This window comes from Chrysemys picta, chromosome 25 (assembly GCF_011386835.1).
Source record: "Chrysemys picta bellii isolate R12L10 chromosome 25, ASM1138683v2, whole genome shotgun sequence".
NCBI lineage: Eukaryota > Metazoa > Chordata > Testudines > Emydidae > Chrysemys > Chrysemys picta.
This window is the reverse complement of record NC_088815.1, coordinates 12,412,810-12,433,952: the sequence shown is the minus strand read 5'-3', so window position 1 is coordinate 12,433,952 and position 21,143 is coordinate 12,412,810. Positions and strand designations below refer to the sequence as shown.

The 21,143-nt window shown below is 55.0% G+C and overlaps 1 protein-coding gene across 1 annotated transcript; it reads right to left on the bottom strand.

Moving 5' to 3' along the window:
• Positions 1-2,887: 2,887 nt before the first annotated feature.
• Positions 2,888-20,721, bottom strand: LOC135977460 (repulsive guidance molecule A-like). Its single transcript, XM_065578706.1, has 3 exons — positions 20,475-20,721; positions 15,687-16,180; positions 2,888-4,617 (listed from the first exon to the last, which is right to left on the bottom strand). Exons 1-3 carry the CDS (start codon positions 20,593-20,595, stop codon positions 3,949-3,951), a joined length of 1,284 nt encoding a protein of 427 aa, XP_065434778.1. The 5' UTR covers positions 20,596-20,721; the 3' UTR covers positions 2,888-3,948.
• Positions 20,722-21,143: the final 422 nt, after the last annotated feature.

Here is a 21,143-nt window from a genome sequence, read left to right as displayed (position 1 = left end):
GATGAGGAAAGCATTTAAATACAGGCTTAAGTCCATCCCTATTCAGCAAATCAGATGGAGATGTGATTCCCTCAGCTCAGGGAGACGTACCCGTGTTAGCTTTAGTGGAACTAGTGCACTAAAGATAGCAGCGTGGCCGTGGCAGCAGGAGTGTTGTGACCTCTAAGCACCTACCTAAGACCTCAAACAGGCTCATACTTGAGCTGCCAGCCCAAGCCGCCAGGGCCACTCTGCTGTTTTTAGCACACTATCTTGATCAAAGCTAGCACATGCATGTCGCCCCCAAGCTGGGTATTACGTCACCCAGCTGCAGCGGCATTATACCCTTAAGCACCAGTCTACAGTCAAGCATGTACTTATGTTCCCTCTGTATTCAGCAAGGCCTGTAGCCTTGGGAACGGACAGAAAGTAGGGTCCCATTCAGGCTATACGCCAGCAAATGTCCTTTTAACAGGCATCCCTAAAGGGCAGTAGCTCTCTAGGATGTTAGATGGCACCATCCCCATAATAGCTGCACACCGCCCAGCACCTCTCCATTTATTGGTGCCCCCAGGCCTGGTGCACGCTGCGAGACAGGGAGTGGCAGCATTTGTGTTTGAGAGCTGGGGACATGGAGGCCAGGCCCTGAACTGTCCATTCGCAACTTTAGCCACAGCATCACGCCAGCAAGCGGTTTCAGCCCCGGATCTAGGTGACTCGCTGAAGAGAGTTGGCCAGAAACGTACACTTTGGTCTGCAGCCTCTGAAAGCCAACCGCATCACACACGCCCCCGGCTCAGTGACCTACACCGATAAGCTACAGCAGCTACACGGCAAATGGGTCTTCTCTCCCTCTTTTAATGTGTTAGTTACAAAGTACAGCTGTTTTATTTTTAACTGATTAGTTCCCACAGCAGCTCTGTAAATAAAATGGACCAGCCCTTCAGGACTCAAACTTGACGCTGGCCCATCTATTAACTTAGAATATCTGAGCTTGGCAAGAGAGAGAGGCGAGAGAGAGAGAGAGAGAGAGAAAGCAATTTCAACCCTCCTCTGTTCTGTAGCATAAGGTAAGCAGGACTGTGGTCAGCCCAGGGCAGCAGGATCTTGTGTTCGATATTAGCTCAGTCCCGGTATGTTGCGTGTATGGTTCAGTTTCCCCTTCTGCAAATGGAATGAACATTCATTTTCCAAGCAGGCCTGGTTTATAAAGTGCTTTGAGCTACTCCTATGAAAGGTGCTCAAGGAAAGCAAAGGTTTATGGGGAAATAAAGGCTCTGGCAGGCTAGCTTTTAATGTTTTCCCCTCACAGTCATGGTGCTCCTGGCGGAGGTTTCCTAAGTGCTCTTATTGTTCTAGTTTACATTTAAACCATTGGAGACCGTTTTTCCAATCTCCAGGTGTTGCATTCAGAGGATGATTACAGTTTTGTGAGGCCCTGGGCCAGAGCAAGTGGGAGCCCCTCCCTACCCCTTCAGTCCCTTCCCCCTCCCCCTCATGCTCCTACTAGGGAAATGGGGTCAGGGCGTAGGAGCTTGCCCTGCCAGGGAGCGTGGTTGCAGCCTGGGGGCAGGAGCGCCAGGTGGGTGGACGGAGCGGGGCAAGCCCCCATGCCCTGATCCTGCTCCCCGGCAGGAGCGCCGGATGGGAGGGGGGTCAGGGCATGGGCTCTGTTGGCCCAGTGGCTAATCGACCACTGGCTGCATTGGTCAGTTATCTCACATCTACATGCCTTTGTTTACTGCAACGATCACTGAGGTCATAGGGGAGACTGAGGCTTTGGGTCTGAAGCACTGTGGAGGTCCTTAGGCAAAGAATTATTGCCAAGAGGGGCTGGACGCTTGCCCCGTACTGTCCAGGTCGAGCCCCAGCCCTGCTCTTGCATGTTCTAGAACAGGGCAGTTTCTTTCGGGGGGGGATAGCTCAGTGGTTTGAGCATTGGCCTGCTAAACCCAGGGTTGTGAGTTCAATCCTTGAGGGGGCCGCTTGGGGATCTGGGGCAAAATCAGTACTTGGTCCTGCTAGTGAAGGCAGGGGGCTGGACTTGATGACCTTTCAAGGTCCCTTCCCATTCTAGGAGATGGGATATCTCCATTCTTTTCTTTCTCTGTTGACAGTAACCATCTGAATAGAATCAAGGTAAAAAGAGAGGGAGGGAAAGTGGAGATTGGAGACCTAACGTGCAGCCCGGTCCAATACTCCACCCACTGGCTTGGGCACGATGGCCTCACACCGAGCCACAGGGCTAGGGCTGCAGCCCCAGGCCCAAGCAGAGGAAAAGGGGCCGCAAGAGGAGGCGAGCAAACGGAAGCAACACGCTGCCTGGTGCAGCAGAGCACCTTGGGGCCGGCCCGCTTCATTCCAAGGCCAGCTCACCTAGCAAAACGGTTTGCTACCCTAGGCTAGAGGTGGGGCAGCAGGGGAGAGCCCAGTGCAGGGGCAGGAGGGGTGAGCCATGCCCCCCCCCCCCAGGTCGGATCCTGCCTGAGACCGTAGGTACATACACAGGGCAGGCATCCCCTCTCACCACCGCCGCTATTTCTGGTGCACCCGCTTGTGCGGAGCTACCGCAGGTACGTCGCAAATGGAGCTTGAGCCCTGGCGTCCGCTTAGCCTAGCCGAGATCACGCTGCAGCGGCCGGAGGGACATGCTGGCGGAGAGGAAAACTGGGCTGGGGGCTGGTAAAGGCCTCTGATGAATGACCAGGCTCCAAGCGTGGAGGCTGGTTCCTGCGGAGAAGGGAAGCTCTCACTCCGCCTTTCTTCTCGTGCCATTTGTTGCAGAGGGCATTACAGCGACGCCTTTACAGTGAGGGACCAGCAGCCCTTGTACCCGAGCACATTGGGGATCAGGCTGCAGGCTCAGGCAACTCGACTCCTTCCCTGCATACAGGCACGAGACCACGGACACTTTAAAAAACAGCGGTTTAATTAAAATAGAGGTTAAAAATGCTATGAACAGCTGGTTGGGGGGAGGTTTAGAAAGTCCACAGAGAACAGCAGCGTGGAGGAACACCAGTTGTACAGAACGTACAGACACTTTTACAGGCTGGAGAGCACAAATCTACACGTCTTAGCAGTGATAATAAGAGAAGCTGTTTCTTCAGGCTCGGCCGCTCCCACATCCACGAAGGGCTCTGTCTGGGCTGGGGCTAGTTGAAGCCATGGGGCGTGTGGGTCTGGCTAGCGTGACCATTTCACAGCTCTGCGGGAGGAACAGCGCGAGCCCCCTTCCTGCTCAAACCAGCAGCTTTCCTTGGGGGCATTGGAAAGGAGCCAGGTTTCACGGCGTAGTTTCCTGAGGCATGGGGCTATCTGCAGACAAGGCTTCTTAGTTGGCTTTGTTTCTACAGCCATCGCTCTGGATTTGGAGCACAGAGGAAACCAGGGGCCAGTACCAGCCCCAGCCGTGTAGTATGGCCCCCCCGGTTTGCTCATCGTGGCACAGGGAAGCAGAGCGCTTGGTAAGAACCCCCAGTCAGCACGGGGTCAACCTAGGCGCACGGCCGCCATGAGATGGCAGAGAAATCCCTCGAAGGGCCACCCCTGGAGAAAGCTGGAGGGGGTTCTGACTGGAGGACAGGGTGGGGAAGCACCTCAGGGACAGAGAAGGGGCTGGTAAGCAGGTATTATGGAGGGGGGCAGCAGTGCCCTCAGAAATGGCCAGTTGAGAGTCTGGCCAACCTACTATGCAGCAGCCCTGGCAAGCAAGAGCCAACGCTGGTCCCCGACTCTTGCTCACAAGGCAGGGGTGCAGCTGTAGTGTATGGGATTCAGTGGAGACCAGAACATCTGAGCAAGCCGCACTTTGCCTTCGGTTAGCAACAGAGAGGGGGAGTCAGCTGGACCAAGCAGGCCGGCTAGGTGGGAGGAGAATTTGGACCCTCCACTCTGCTCCAAGATTGGAAGGTGCCAGGGGCTTCTCTCTTCCTATATGGGGGCCCAATACTGACAAAAGGTCCACACTCATTAGCAGCACCAGAACAGCTTTAGGAAGGCAAGACCGCACCAGACTAACGAGGCAGCGGGCTGCCCAGGCCCGGGAGCGCCCGTGGCCACGTTAATAGTCTTTGAGACCGTATGCAACTTGAGTCTGCTGGGGTACAACGCCTTCAAGTCTTCCAAGGCCCCGTAAGCAGCCATGGAGAACTCAGGGTCCCCCGTGGTGAGCAGGTCGAAGACGCAGGACTGGAAATACACGTCCTCCACCTGCAGGATGTGGCGGCACTGCTCGGTGGCCATCTCCACCGTGTAGGCCCGTCGGGAGCTGGGCCAGAGGGGGCTGGAGCTCCCCACATTCAGCCTGTGCTCCTGGATCAGCTCGTTCTTCGGGCAGCCGTGCAGACAGAGCTGGAGGCCGGCGCTCTCCTCCGAGAGGTTCAGGGTCTCCTCCGGCACACGGATGGCGAAGGTGAGGTAGCGGCCCACTTGGCGGATGATGACGGTGCTGCCGATGTAGTTGGCCTGGATCTCCACCTGGCCGGCGTCCGGCTTTTCCAGGATGCGCAGGCTGCTGGCGCCCTCCTGCCACCCTCCGGTTCTGGTGCCGTCACTGAACGCCAGCGGCAGGTCCTCTGTGGTCGCCTGATAAACCTTCTGCTCCGTGCAGCCCTGGTAACTCTTAAAGATCAGCGTGATCTGCGGAGGAGACGGAAAGCAAGGAGATCAGCCTGGTGAAAACGCAGCCTGGTCCCCACCTCCCACTGCAGCTGTGTCCACTGGGGAAAGGCACCGGGCGACGTGGCAGCTCACAATGAGGCTTTGGGGATAGGCGCTGGAGCACCCACAGGAAAAAAATAGTGGGTGCTCAGCACCCACCGGTGGGCCCCACCGATCAGCTCCTCCCTCTTCCCCACTCCAGTGCCTCCCACCCGCCGAGGATCAGGGAGCCGGGGCCGGGAGCTGGGTCACGGCTCCAGGAAGGGGGGACATGGACAGGGATAAGGGGGCCGAGGTTGGGCGCAGAGCTATTGGGGGGGACATGGGCGTGGGGCTGACTGCGGGGGCCAGGAGCAGAGCTGGGTGGCGCTCCCTTCCCGTCCCCCATGGGGCCTGGTCCCCAGCCATGCCCCCGCAAACATTCCTCCATCCCCCCACACTTTGGGGACCTCTGCCCTAAGCCATCTGTTCTCTACTTCCCAGTGACACATTCCACTGGAGCTGAAGCTTACCTCCCGCACTGTGTGTGCGGGTCGTGAGGAACCCAGGGGCCCCAGAACATCTATTCTGCTAGAGGCGCCTTGACTCAAGTTGTTTCAAACCTGGCAACCGGGCCCACAACCTTAAAGAGCAGCTCATAGCTGCAGCTCTCCTCTGGGCCCCCCAACCCTCCGCTGGGCCCCCCAACCCTCCGCTGGCACATCCAGGACGTGGTTCTACAGAGCACCGCGAGAGCTAATAAATCACAAAGTTCATCGTCGCTTCTAACTCCGACCTCGGCCGCCGTCAGAGCCGCCGTCGCTTTTGGTAACCAGCGGGAAGTCAACCGGGCCGGCAGATGTCCACACAGCCTAAAGAGCGTTCACAAGGGCATGCTCAGCAGAAGGGGTAAGTGCGGGCAGAGGCTGACCCGAGCTGGGCTATCCCAGCCAACGTTGAGGTGTGGGGAAGGGAACTTCCCAAACTCTGCTGTGCCTCTTTTATGGTTAGAGACCGTCAACGTCCAGTGAGGCCAGCCCTGAACTCACCAGGGACAGCAGCTGTTTCAAGGCTCCTGCACGGGTTTAAACTTAGGCGACAAGAGGCCATCAGCACCGTGGCCTTGTCTGGCGGCAAGGGAAGCCAGGCGCCAGCCGGATACGTGTACAGGACAGGATATTTGCCTTCGTCTCTCAACAAGGCCCAACGCATAGGTGGGGCCCTTCATTTTCCGTTCTTATTTTATTTTTCTCGGGAATGGATCAGTGTTTATTACCACCACCACAAAAACAGGTGAAAATCAGGGCAAAAAACTATTAATAATTTTCTAGGTAAATATCGGGTTTTATTTTGGTGGGCCGAAAGACAGGGGGGTGGAAAGTATCTAGTAGATTAAGGTTTTGAATTCTGTTCATCAATGTGGTTTGCTGCAGAACTAAAACAGAACTCAACACTCAATGCCACCTCTGTGTTTAAGGAAACAGTACATCCCTAATGCCCAACTAAAACTTTTCATTGTCTACACGACAAAGTTAAGTTGACTTTATGGACGTCGACATTAAGCCTCCGATTGAAGCAAGTCGATCTTGCGTGTCCACAGAGTGCATCCTCACTAGCAGGGCTTGCATCGACGCACGGAGCACTGCATCATGGGTAGCTATCCCTCAGTGCATGGAGCCAAGTGGAATTTTGGGTTGGGCTTGCAATGCCTTATGGGACCAAAACATTGGCACGGGTGGTTAGGGGAACATCGCGTTAACCTCCCGTGATGCACTTACCTCCCTCCCTCCCTCCCAGAAATCAATGGCAAACAAACCAAGCCTTTTTCGCGAGCCTGGGTTATCCACGCGGACGCCATAGCACGATAAGCATGGACCCCGCTCGGCTGTACTCTGTTGTTGTGAGTGCCTTATCCTGCAGTATTTACACAGCCGCCACACGGAACAACGTGATGCCACACAAGCAACCTTGCTGGAAGACCTAGAGCGAAGCAATTCACAGTTGCTGGTGACAGTCACGCATCACCTTGACACAGTTGAGCACCGTTTCTGGGCCTGGGAAACAAGCACTGCCTGGTGAGACCGCCTCGTTATTTGGCTATGGGATGACGAGCAAGGCTGCAGAACTTTCCAGTGCCTAAGGCCACTTTCCAGGAACTGCGTGAAGAGCGTTCCCCGGCCCTGAAACGCAGCAACAGTAAAATGAGAGCTGCTCTGACAGCAGAGAAGCGAGTGGCGATAGCTCTGTGGAAGCTTGCAATGCCAGACTGCTACCAGTCAGTGGGGAACCAATTCGGAGTGAGTAAATCTAATGTGGGATCTGTTGTGATCCAAGGTTGCAGGGCCATTAACAGACTTCTGCGAAGAAGGGTAGTGATTCTGGGCAACATACAGGACATAGTGGATGCTTTTGTCGCGATAGGGTTCCCTAACTTCAGTGGGGTGATAGAACACATGTCCCTATCTTGGCACCAGCCCACCTTGCCAAAGAGCACATAAACCAAAAAGGGGTACTTCTTAACAGTGTTGCAAGTGCTGGTGGATCACAGGGGCTATTTCACCAACATCAACATGGGATGGTCGGGAAAGGTGCATGACGCAGACATCTTTAGGAACACAGGTCTGTTCAGAAAGCTGAAAGCAGGGACTTTCTTTCCAGACTGAAAAATAACCATTGGTGATGTTGAAATGCCAATCGTGAACCTGGGAGACCCAGCCTACTCCTTGCTTCCATGGCTCATGGAGCCTGGACAGCAGTAAGGACCAGTTCAACCATTGGCTGAGCAAGTGCAGAATGGTGGTGAAATGTACCTTTGGACGTTTAAAAGGTCGCTGGCGCTGTTTGCTTACTAGGTTAGACCTCAGTGAAAGCAATATCCCCATTGTTATTGCTTCCTGCTGTGTGCTCCATAATATCTGTGAAACAAAGGGAGAAAAGTTTCCCCCGGGGTGGGGAGGTTGAGGCAGATCACATGGCAGCCAATTTTGAGCAGCCAGACACCAGGGCACTAAGAAGAGCACATTAAGGGGCTCTGCGTCTCCGTGAGGCTTTGAAAACCCGTTTCAGCAGTGAGCCAGAGTAATGTGACACTTATCTGTGTTGTTCCTTACCAAGCTGTCCTCTTCCTTGCACTTCCTCCCCTTTAAACTCCACCCCCATCAACCACCATGTGTTGAATGAATAAAGAGCCTTTTCTCCTCACTCCATTAAGTTTTATTGTGCACACAAAACACACAGACAGCAAAGAAAAGTAAGACCCTGGGGCAAAAGGGCTGATAACACTGTGGGGGGAGAAACAAGAAAGCTTGCTTACAGCTGCACTGCAACAACAATTAAAAAGGTGTGGGAATGGGCACCTTCTGGTCCTTGTACCCTCCTCTGGTGTTGAGTGCAAAGGATACAGAACACCCCACATGCACACATCTAATAGGACGTTTGGGGGAGGAGGATGTAGAACTGGGTGATGATGGCAGCAGGTTCAGCATTGGCTGCAGCGAGACTCTTGCCTCCAGCTGCCTTTCATGAACCTCAACATGTCTGACTGCTCATTCATAATCCGCAGCATCTCTTCCTGCATCCCTGTATGCTCTCCTGTCCTCCCTGTCCAGGTCCTCAGACAGTGCAATCCTCCATGCTCAGAGCTCCGTCTTGTCACTCTCGGAGGCATGCGTTAACGCATTGAACACATCCTCCTGCGTCTTCTTTTTCTGCCTTCTAATCTGGGAAAGTCTCTGTCCCAGTGTGGAGGATGCGCCGATGGACAAGGTTTCTGCTGCAAAGCATGAGGGTAGCATTGACAGTGCTTACATGGTTTCTGGTGCAAGGTAAATGTTTTTGGTTTAAAAAAACAAAAAAACAAAAACAAAACACAAACACCCCACCACCCATCAATGCATTTCACTGCAAGCCACAACGGAATCTCAACCGCTGGCTATTGCAAGTGTCGGTTTGCTGCTCCAGCTTGGGCGAGTAAGGCCACGAGGCATGGGCAAGAGGCCTTGTGCTGCTGCTTTTGTGGGATCACAGGTTGGAACTTGAGAAAAGCCCCCTTTCTCCTAGCAACCTGGACGGTGCTTGAGGACAGGCACCAGGGTAAAGCCCCGCCAATAGTTTGTTTTTTTACAAAAGCGGCACCGGGTTGAGGGGGAAGGGAGACAAACAAGCTCCTCTCCCCCCCCCCCCACCATCCCCCATGCTGCTTGCAATACCCGGTGATCCCTTCCAACCACGGCACGTTTGGGAAAGCCTGGTTGTGTGACTCATATTTCACCAAACAGGTGGTGGATTTCTTGCTGAATTATTTGTGGTTTAAGGGCTAGCATTGAAAGCTTCCCCCGTTCCCCCTAGGTGACCCTGTGCAATATCACTCTCCTGAGGGGAACAGAGGCGCCAAGGGAGCAGATGTTGAAAGTGTCTGGGTACAGAGTTGGTCCTTATGCTGCCATGCTGTGTGTTGCAATGATCCCAGCAGAGTTAATACTGGAGTGACGTGGGAAAGTGTCCTACCGTGGAGAATGCAAAAGGGCAGCCCTTCCCCGAAACCTTCTGTAAAGGATTGCAGAGTATCTCCATGGAGGACTCCCGGGCCATCCCCGTGCACATAAACCGTCTGTTTCGGAGAGCACCCTCGGCATAGCTGGAGTGGCCACCGATACCCACTACACCTACTTTTTTGTTCAGATTAAACAAAATATAATAGCATGTAACCCCTACAGTTTGACTGGGGACGTGGACTCACCAGAGGTGCCTTTCCTGGCATCACGCTCCGCTGCCAACTGGTCCTGTGAAGGGATGGGCTCCAGGGTTAAAAGCAGTTCTTAGCTGTCGGGGGAAAACGGATCCTCCGCTTGCCTGCCTCCAGGGCCGGCTCTATGTATTTTGCTGCCCCAAGCACGGCGGGCAGGCGGCTTTCAGTGGCATGTCTGCGGGAGGTCCACCGATCCCGCACCTTTGGCGTACCTGCTGCCAAATTGCCGCTGAAGCCACGGGACCGGCAGGCATGCTGCTGAAGGCTTCCTGACTGCCGCCCCCACAGCGACCGGCAGGCCGCCCCCCCGCGGCTTGCCACCCCAGGCACACGCTTGGTGTGTTGGTGCCTGGAGCTGCCCCTGCCTGCCTCATATTCTCCACCTCCTCTTCCTCGTCAACAATGTCCTCCTCATTGTTGCTCGAGGTCACCCGGGGCTCCTGGCAGGTATCCATGGAGTGTTTTGGGGAGCAATGGGGTCGCCGCTGAGAATTGCATGCAGCTCCTCATAGAAGCGGCACGTCTGTGGGGCAAAACCAGAATGACTGTTGGCCTCCCTTGTCTTCTGGTACACTTGCCGAAGCTCCTTTACTTCCACGCGGCGCTGCTGTGTGTCCCTGGTGTAGCCCTTCTCCCCCATGCGATCTTGGCACAGACGGCAGCGTTTCTTCTGCTGGATCGAGCTCTGCCTGCACAGACTTCTCCCCCACACAGCAATAAGACCCACCACCTCCTATGCGCTCCACGCTGGAGCACGTTCGCGGCCTTGAGTCTCCATGATCAGCTGTGCTGGCGAGCTCGCCACGCTGATCAAAACAGGAAATGAACATTCAAAAGTTCCCAGGGCTTTAACAGGGGAGCGACTGTTTCCTGTGTAACGTGCAGTGGAGTTGAAAGTGCAGTCCAGGACGGTCACAGCAGAGCACTGTGGGACACCGCCCGGAGGCCAATTCATTCGAATTGCACAACGCCATGTCGACCTGCGGCTGTCGAATCAAGCGCTACGCCTCTCACGGAGGTGGAGTACAGAAGTTGACTTAGGTCGGCAGAAGGGACTCAGTAATGTAGACACACATTATTAGATTGACTTAATGTAGCTTATGTCGACCTAAGTTTGTAGTGTAGACCGGACGTGTACTATTCGCCTATAAATATTTACATTTAAAAATTGGGCCACACCATTTGCAGCACGTACTTCATTCTTTTCTCCTGTTTCTCTCTTTTTTTTTTTAAACTTTCGAATACTTCCTTGTGTTCTAAAACGTAATCAGACACATTTTCATTTTCTTCCCATTTCAGTGTGTCAAATCTTTAAACCATTATCTGCTAACAGCTGGAGATGTGTACGTGGCGGGCGTGACATCCATCCATACCTTCAGATGCGCACACACTTCAGAGCTTGCGTGCAGGCCTGTTTGTTTATTGTGTGCATCTTCTAGACTAATGCATAGTCTTATTTCAACAGGCAGCTTTGCACATACACACAGACTAATGGATTATCTTAATACATAGATCTCCTGCAAGGTATCGTACGTTCCTAATAAAACCAGTTATTTTGTATATATTTGAATGATACAAAAGTAGGGTGAAAAATCAGAAAAGAAAAAAAAAAAACCTGAATACTACTTTCTGTAAAACCCGGGTAAAAATCGGTTTAAACTGAAAACAAAGGGGCTTACGCATGGGGTAGGCAGGTAAGGACAAGTGCCCTGAAGGTTTCAGCACGGCACACTGTTCTCAAACTCCAGCCCGGGACAGCCTACGGTCTCAACCTGGGTGTGCCAAGTTGCTGCTCCCACCTCTTATTATTTGTGTCTCCGTAGCACCTAGGAACGCCAGTCATGGGCCAGCACCATTCTGTGCTAGGCTCTGTACAAACAGAACTGCCAGTCCTGTTCTGTCCATTCCCTCCGGGGCACTGGCCACTGTCGGAAGACAGGATACTGGGCTAGATGGACCTTTGGTGTGACCCAGTATGGCCGTTCTTATGTTCTTTCAGTCCTCTCCCAAAGCACTTACAATCTAAGCCCCACTTCCTCCTGGTTCTAGACCCATCCCCGGCTCATGGTTTCCAGAGACTCTGACCAACTAAACTAGAGAGAATCCTTCTTTCCTGCTACTCCAAGCAGCATTTTCCCCCTCTCCCTTTGTGTGGGGGAGATGGGGCTTCTTTGGTGTACGTTCACCCATTACCGGCTGTGCAGCTGAAACAATCTGCAAAGGAGGGGATGTCAACACACAGGACGGCAGAAATAAGCAGTCTAGGAGATTGGGGGTGGGGAGGTAGGTGGGGGCCTCGGTCACCCACAGAGGGAAATCAGTCCTTAACGAACAGAAAGCCCTACCAGCAGCATGAAGAACTGAACAGCTGACGTACAAAAGATGGGGGCTGTAATTAAGCCCCGCACTGTAACTGGTTTATTTTCCCCCCTCACCTCCGAAGGGCCAGTTCCCAGGAGCCACGCCCTGCAGACGTGGCAGGGAAGATGGAGACTCAAGACTGAAGGGAAGGTGGGTTGGAAAGACACAGTCCTCAGTGAGGCACCTGAGAACCACAGCCTTGCCCCAGGCTGCCCACCTATCTAGCTGCCCCCCTCCAACGGCTTTCGCTAGGGAGCATGCCCTGACCTCCCCTCCTGTCCTACAACACCAGAGTGATTGTCTCTGATGCTCCCCTGCAGCAGAACAACAGCGGCTGCTGGGTGAGTATTAGCCTTGACGATGAAGACCCGTCCTTCCTTAGCTGTGCTAGCCACAAGGAGAACGAGCGTAGCAGGGACTACGCAGGGTGCTCGGCCGGTTAAAGCTGGACCCAGAACGCAGGCGGACGGCCCCTAATCTAAATCAACCGCCAAGAAGCTGAAGCACAGAGGAGGAAAAAAACCCTCCCAGCTTCCCTCAACTGGAGAAGACCCAGGAGGAAACAGGAGGGGAGCCCCTCTGAGCGAGCACCCAACACCAAGGCTTCAAAGTTGTGGCACTGACGGGAGGCCCTGCCATGAGGCGGGTGGAGGAGCAGCTGAGGGGGTGCCCAGGTGCGCGGTCACAGCTGCAAAACAGAACAGAGTCCCCCAGGTTCGCAAGCTCAGCTGGGTAGCAGGCCCCTTCCTGAGACCAAAATACTCGTCACCCCAGCAGCAGGAGACCCAAAGGGAGGTCAGGACGGAGGGTGTGGGCCAAGCAGAAGGGGGAAGCACCTGCAGAGTTGGCATTTAATGAGCACCAGAGAAGGAGCCGCGAGCCTCAGCAGCGATAGGAAAGCAGGAGGGGGCCGGACGGGAATACAGAGAGGAGAAGATCTGCTAAAAGGGAGGCAGAAACCAACCGGGGGTGGGGAGAGGGAAAGCCCCCAGGAGAACGAAAGCAGCAGTGACCTAGAAAAGCCAACGCACTGGAAGATGGGAAGGAAAGTGAGGGAAGTGGGCGGGGCAGAAGAGGGATTGAAAAAAGGAGGTGGCCTCACAGATAGCCACTGCAGGCGTCTCCATGTCCAGGAGCCAGTGAGTTCTACTGGCTGGACCAAAGCCAGACAAACCAGGAAGAGAAGCTCTTGGTTTGCCCAATACAGGGAGGAAACGATGCATAGGCAGGAGCAGACCACTCATTTGCCTGTCAGATAGGAGACACCGAGCGGTAACGTGGCCTAGCGGACTGATCACAGGGCTGGGAGCCAGGAGAGCTCCACCGCTGTCTCTCTAGCTCTGCCCTGGCCGTCTCGTTCCCTGCCTGGCTAGTGACAGCTATTGCACTTACAAAGAATCAGACTATCAGAGTTGGAAGGGACCTCAGGAGGTCTAGCCCCACCCCCTGCTCAAAGCAGGACCAATCCCCAGACAGATTTTTGCCCCAGATCCCTAAGTGGCCCCCTCAAGGATTGAACTCACAACCCTGGGTTTAGCAGGCCAATGCTCAAACCACTGAGCTATCCCTCCTCCCCCCTTAAAAATAAAATGGACACCTCGCATAAAGTGCCAGCACTGCTGTCAAACTGGTCCTAGGCGCACAGGGGCTGATTTGAAAGGGATTTGGGTGTTGCTGGGCTGAGCAGACCAATGCTCACCTCCTAGGAAGCTTGCCACCCAATGGCATTTTTGGCCCCGAGTTAGGCATCTCCATGCCACCGTTGCGCCTTATAAAGGGGTTGTAAAGATACAACCCTCTCTAATGCTTCCCTCTGCTTACCCCAGCCAGTGCTACTGAAAACAGCTGGCCACCGAACAGGTAACGCCCCAGAGGGGGCTGATAACAGCCTCCAGTTTAACTGCAAGAGCAGGGCAAAGGTAGCCGGAGAGCCCGGGAAGCCACAGACGCCGAGGAGCACAATTCAGAGGTGCTGGTCTAGTCTGTGGAACCGGCGACCCTTCCTGCATAAAGCTACCAACTCCTGACACACTAATGCAAGGGGTAGAATGGCGCAGGGTCTCGGTGTATTGGAAATGGGCTGTGGGTCTCAACCAGGGGCTCGGGGCCCCCTGGGGGGCCGTGAGCAGGTTTCAGGGGGTCCACCAAGCAGGGCCAGTGTTAGACTTGCTGGGCCTAAGCCCTGCCGCCCAAGGTTGAAGCCCGGGGCCCTGAGCCCTGCCACGGGCTGAAGCAGAAGCCTGAGCAACTTAGCTTCATCGGGCACCCTATGGCGTGGGCCCGCGGGCAACTGCCCCGCTTGCTACCCCTTAACGCTGGCCCTGGCTTTTTATAACTAGTTGTGGCACAGGTGGGACGTGGAATTTTTAATCACATGTTGGGGGGGGGGGGGTTCAGAAAGAAAAAAGGTTGAGAACCCCTGGTTTAAGCCTGGGTCTAATCCCAGACTGGCAAGCAGAGTTTAGGTCGTTACCATCAGACGCATGCAGGGCACATGACTCAAGTGAATGGCTTTATTCCTAGAACGCTGGTTTGCTCATCACAAAACCCGCCACCTCCCACGCCCAGATATTCGCCACGACCACAGCCCCTGGTGCTGGTGCTTTAGATCACGCAGCAAGGCCGAGAAGCCTGCAAGGCCAGGGAAAGACGCTTGCATGGTTAATGCTGGTGCCGTACCCTTCCATCAGATCAAAGAGGGAACCTGCAGTATGTCATGTTGTCAGTCCAACACTACCCACATGCACGAATTAACACTTCTAGAAACAAGACAGAAAACTGTGGTTGTTGGGATTTTCATACTGAAGCTCTGGGATATCGTAGCAACGAGCAGATACTCTTGCAGATGCAGCTAGACAATCCAGCAGTCACACACAGCGTTGGAGATGAAAGCCAGTTTTGATCAAGAAGGGATCTTAGCTGGGACACTGGAGTCAATCATACTTTGCCCTGAGCCCATCTGTCCTCTGGGGATCTCAAAGAACTTCACGGAAGGGTTGTCTCAGATTAACAGGCCCACATTCACACCCCAAGTCAGTGCCTGAGCTGAGAACGGAGTCCTACTCTACAGCATGACCCGAAAGAGGGTCCTGACAGGGGCTCTCTTCTAGTCCAGTTCTGCTACTGCGCTCATCGGTGCAGATCTGAACAGCTGCCAGTGGTATACTAAGAAACATGAGCAACATCTGTCACAAATCACAATTCCTCTGCCTTCCAGTAGGTCCTTGACTGTCTTCCTGTAGGAGGGGAGGAGAAGGATGTAGGCCAAGGGGTTTTTAAACAACAATTTTTAATCTTTCACCTGGAGTATTGCCAAAGCCGCCCGCCTCTGACCAGGCTGGAAGAAAAGCTTTTCACCTTCAAGACCTGAGCTGTACAGAGGGTTTGGGGCTACACAGAGCCCTCTCACCTCCTCCGCTCCTGCTCACAGATGTGCTGCCTCTCCTCCCTAGACTTCGTCCAACTCCAGAGATCTCAAAACAAAACTCAGTTGGAAACAGATTCACTTTTCCCATCCCTCACTTAAAGCCCTGAAGTGAAGCCAGCTTTGCTGGAAGGTTTGGGAACCGGTCCTGAGTTTGTCGCAAAACTCAGCGGGTTTGGGGCGCTTACACACGGAAGGGTTGCACCGCCCTGCTATGGAGGCAGGCCCTCAACATCCCCCGGGGTCCGAGGGCACCATCTGAACCTCTAATGCCGTCCTGTAATTACAGAAGACCATGGTAACATGACAGACCTGCGAGAAAGGTACAGAACAAACACACACAATTCTAAGCCCCCATCTAGGAGAGGCGATTTCCTAAGTACACACTCTGAAATTCACTTCCTCCGATGACCACAAGGGGGTAGCAGATGATCACAGCAGCTTAGTCCCTCCTAACAGAAGCTATTAAGGAGAAGGGTAGGGAGTTGGGTGGGGGGTTGGTTTTTGTTTTGTTTTTTTAAAAAGGGGTCTGATTACCTTGCTGGTGGCCGTGGCGCTGGATCCCAGAACAACTGGGACGTTGGTGACCTGGACCGACAGGTACTGATTGTCTATTAGCGGCCAAGCGCCCTCGACTTTACACGTCTGAAACTCATCTTTAAAGGTCCTTAAATGAGGATCCCCAAATAATCCACAGTGGGCAAATTTCTTCTGAAAGCCAGATCTGCTCTCGTAGTTGCACAGCTCTGAAACCAGAGGGTCCGGTGTGCCGGGGGCTTTCGCCGAGGAAGTCGGCCCGTCGCTGGAGCAGTTGTGCTGCGGAAAGAGTTCCTTGATTCGGAAGACGGCCGAGTGATACACCAGGTCTCCCCGGCAGGATTTGGCTGTCTTTCTAGTGCACACGGAGTACGCCCGCAAGGCAATGCAATAATCCACGTCCAGCGGCGTCTCTTCCGGCAAGGCATGGGTAGGAGATGTGGCAGCCACGTAGTCTGCATTGCAGCGCTGGATTCGGCACTGCTGGCCACGCACTGCAAGGAGAAAAGGTCATTCTGATCAACAGCAAACATTTGACGGATGTCAATGGTCCGCCCACTAACTAGCAACTAGAGAGGTAGGATCTGCCCTAAGCACAAGTCATATAAAGATGGATCTTTCCCCCTCCCGATACTGCAATGAAAGCTCCTATCCGGGGGCTTAAAAAAGTCCTATTGGTAGAGAAAACAGAGGCCAAACTCTTCATGACAGCTTGACTGAGATATAGATGCTACCTACTGGCTGTTGTGACCCATCAACGCCTTGCACTTAAGATAGCACTCCATCTCCACAGCACTTTACCAACCAGGGCCATCACAATTCTCCGGAGACAGACAAGTATTAAGTCAAGAGTTCAGTATCACCAGCATTTTCTTGTGGTTTTTTATTAACTAAAAATCCCCCCTCTCTCTAAGGCAGGGCAGAGCAAAAAAATAACCACGGTTAAAACATTTTTACAGAGTGAAAATAAAGGAGCGGGGTTACTTTTGCAGAAAAATAGGTGGTGTGCATTACATGGATGTTACACAAGCTACAACGTACTACAAACATAGGTAAGACAGCATCAGGCAGTGCAATGCAATGACATGTATATGAAAAGCAAATGCAAACTATACAAAAGTGGCAAAACTATCACGGACATTTACCAGCCAAGTCACAAGATCGACTGCCTGCTTTTGCCATTAGGAAGACGGGGAAAAAAAAAAATCATGATTTACTTGTTATTCAAAATAAAGTTCCACGCCTCAAGTGAACAGAATTTTGAAAGGCTTGTTTATATCCACCCACATTTTGTCAAGTGTGTAACAATCTGCAAGAGGTCTAGACTACTGTTATTCTTCCTAGAAATACCACTGCACTGTGTGTGTGTTGTGTTCTTATACACACAATGCTACACTGTTTGCTACCCTGAACCAGCCCACAAATGTTAAAGGACAAAACACGCGAGTTATTAAATTCATCCAGTATCCTCCCCGGAGGCAGATATCAGCAATGTAGCAATTTTAGACCCAGCATGCAAATCTGTACTGATTAGCTGTAGATCTTAAACACACAATATCCGCCTCCCTGGCAGCATCTCACAGCCATGTGTGAACATACTGCGGTCACAGGTTTAGCTAGGTTTTACATTAAGGCACAAAACAGTTCTCCCTCTCCCTCCAACTCAGGGAAAAGAAGAAAAGTTACTTTCTATAGTTGGGCTTCTTGGCAATTAGAATAATGAACTGTGGACGGCGCATGGGAGTTAAGATTCCTGAGTTCTATTCCCAATTCTGCCACCGTCTTGTCTGCTCTTGGAGGGTGGGGGGGAAAAAAAAAAAAAAAATCACCCAGGCTGAAGTTTTCAAAGTCACCCACTAATTTTGGATGCCCACTCGGAGCCTGCCTTTCTGAACCGCTGAGCACCCCTAACTTCCAATGAACTCAGTAACAGCATTGGGTGCTCAGCACCTCAGAAGTCAGGCCCTGGGCATCTCCAGCGGAGCACCCCAGAACTGACGCACCCCAAATTAGTGCACATTTGATATTTTTGACTTTTGCCTCCATCTGGAAAATAGGGAGAATTATCCACCTTCCTAAGTGCTCTGAGCCACACGTGAAATCTGCTAGGAGGGAACGCGAGTCGTTCACTGCATTCCCCACCTTTATGCCTCGATTACACTTCGACAGCTTCCACAATTCATTGTCTTTTAATGTTTCTGCTCAGCATCTTGTGTAGTTTTTTGCTTAAAATCCAATACTAAAGAGAGACGCTTCACGCCAATGGCCTAGGGATTTTCCTAGTTACAGCAACTGAGGAAACAGTTGACATCTGTTCTAAAACGACACCTTCTTAGACAGCATCACAAAGATACAATGACCTCTACTAAGAACATATTTCCCCCTCTCACTTTAGGTTTAAACCAAACCTTAATGCTCTGTAAAGAACAAAGTTAGTACATCTTCCACACGCACACCCCCTTTGCGGGGTAGAGTCACTGCAGGGCAGAGGGGCCCAGCCCTACTTCCACATCATTATTCTTCACACAGGATGCAAACCCTCTACCTACTAGGCTGTATTTCATGCTTAGCTAGCAGAAATCCCCTGCGACAGCAGGGGTTACCAGGTAGATCATTCCTCTGCCTACCAGGAATGGCAGTGCTCACACACCCATGGGCGACAGAATTGGGCACAGAAAGCAGGGAGGGCTGGGAAAGTCCACACCTCCCAGTTGGACCTTCAAGCCCCAGGAGGTTTTATGGGTTAGTGCCTTGGGGTCTGGAGAAGCAGGCAATGGAGAGGACAGCGCCGTGCAGCCCCTGCCAGGGAAGCGGGTCCCCAGCCCAGGAGATGGAGAGGGAGCCGACCCAGCCCTCCTTGGGCCGCTGTCCCTGGCTGGCCCGCCGGCAGCAGAAAGGCGCCTCTGTGCTCCAGGCAGCCGCCTTGTTTGCTTTGGCAGGAGCTGCACGTTCGCTCCTCATAGAAAAAACAAACCTCCCAGAAAAGGCTCGTCCACCCCCACAACACGCACACGCAGGAGGGCCCGCCAACTAAGCTGAGCATCCAGGCTCCTCGTTAGCACACCCCACAGAGGGGCCCCCAACTCAGGCACACCCTGAAGCCCCCCCAATAAGGCATGTGTTTTGGGACCCCCCCGCTTCCAACTATGCTGCCACCACCGAGGGGTGCCCAGCAGGGATCCCAGCTCCCAGAGAGAGGGGTCCCCAAAAGAGGCAGCCAACTGGGGATGCCCTCATCCTCTCCCACTAGGCATGTGCTCTGGGCTCTCCCTTTCCCCCATGGGGCCCCTCAGTCAAGGCACATGGTCTGGTGCTCCCTGCAGCCCCCCAAATGAGACACCTACCTGGGTACCCCCGACCCAAGGCAGGGGCACCCCATCTCCCCCTTTACACCCCCAGCCCATCTCTGGCTGCTTCCATCAGCTGACTCCCCCCAGCCCCTCCCCTGAGTTTCTATTCCAGTTCCGACCCTGTCCTCCCCAGCATCCCCAGCCCAGCTCCCCCATTCCCTCCAGCATCCCCAGCCCAGCTCCCCCCTTCCCTCCTCCACCTGCTCCAGTCCAGCTCTCAGCATTCCCAGCCCGGGTCCCCCATTCCCCCAACCCAGATCCCCTCAGTCCAGCTCCCCCCAACATCCCCAGCCCGGGTTCCCCTGTCCCCCTCTACCACTCCCAGTACAGCTCCCCACTTCCCCTCTCCCCCCAGCATCCCCAGTCCAGCACCCCCCACCATCCCCAATCCAGCTCCCCCAGCATCCCCGGTCTGGCTTCCCCCTTCCCACTCCGGGTCCCCCGTCATTCCCAGCCCAGGTCCCCCTTTCCCCACCTCTACCTGTCCCAGTCCAGCTCCCCCCAGCATCCCCAATCCAGCTCCCCCCACCCCTCAGCATCCCCAGTCTGGCTTCCCCCACCCCACTCCGGGTCCCCCATCATCCCCAGCCCGGGTCCCCTTTCTCCCCCTCCACCTGCCCCAGCCCAGCTCCCCCCCGCAACCCGGGTCCCCCTCCACCTGCCCCAGCCCAGCTCCCCCCCCCCCAGCATCCCCAGCCTGGGTCCCCCTCCACCTGCCCCAGCCCAGCTCCCCCCCCCCCCCAACCCGGGTCCCCCACCTGCCCCAGCCCAGCTCCCCCCCCCCCAACCCGGGTCCCCCACCTGCCCCAGCCCAGCTCCCCCCCCCCAACCCGGGTCCCCCACCTGCCCCAGCCCAGCTCCCCCCCCCCCAAACCCGGGTCCCCCACCTGCCCCAGCCCAGCTCCCTGCCCCCCCAACCCGGGTCCCCCACCTGCCCCAGCCCAGCTCCCTGCCCCCCCAACCCGGGTCCCCCACCTGCCCCAGCCCATCTCCCTGCCCCCCCAACCCGGGTCCCCCACCTGCCCCAGCCCAGCTCCCCCCCCCCAAACCCGGGTCCCCCACCTGCCCCAGCCCAGCTTCCCCCCCCCCAACCCAGGTCCCCCACCTGCCCCAGCCCGGGTCCCCCACCTGCCCCAGCCCAGCTTCCCCCCCCCCCAACCCGGGTCCCCCACCTGCCCCAGCCCAGCTTCCCCCCCCCCCAACCCGGGTCCCCCACCTGCCCCAGCCCAGTTTCCCCCCCCCAACCCGGGTCCCCCACCTGCCCCAGCCCAGCTCTCCCCCCCCCCAACCCGGGTCCCCCACCTGCCCCAGCCCAGTTTCGACCACCCCCCCAGCATCCCCAGCCTGGGTCCCCCTCCAGCGTCTCCAGTCCGGCTCGGCTCGGCTCCCCACTGGCCCCGATCCAGCTCCGCTGCCCCCGGCCCGGCTCCCCCGCTACCTGCGGGCGGCGGGGCCAGGCACACGGACACCAGCAGCACCATGCTGAGCAGAGGCCGCCGCCGCGGCCCCCGGAGCCGCTGCACAGCCGCCGGGGGGAGGCTGCCTGGCCCCATAACCATCCAGCCATCGGCCCGGGAGCCTCCAGCTCCGAGCAGAGCTGCCCCGTCCGCCCCCCTCCGCCGGCCCGGGCGAGACTGCGGGGCCCGGCCGCCTCCGTCACCCCAGCGCCGCCAATGGAGCAGCAGAGGCCGCCCAGCGAGCTGCATATTAATAAGGCTGCAGCCAATGGGAAGGCAGCCAGGACCGACTAATCTGCATATTCATTATCCTGCCACCAATGGGCACGAAAGCAGAGCCCCCACATTCGTAGAGTCAATAGCCTCCAACCAATAGGGCAGCTCCAAATGTGAAGCTCCAGCAAATAGGGAAAGGGCCAGACCAAGCTAATCTGCGTAACAATTAGCCTTTCACCAATGGGACGGCACCTAGGCCCAGTTAATCTGCATATGTATTACCCTCCAGCCAATCCGATTCCCCCGTGGCAGTCTTGTTCCACAGCGCTGTCCTTCAAGACACAGAGAGCTGCTATTGAGGGCAATGGGGTGGCAACCAGGGCTAATGAAGCCAGAAGGGGAGGGGGAAAGAGATACACTTGGGGATGGGGCAA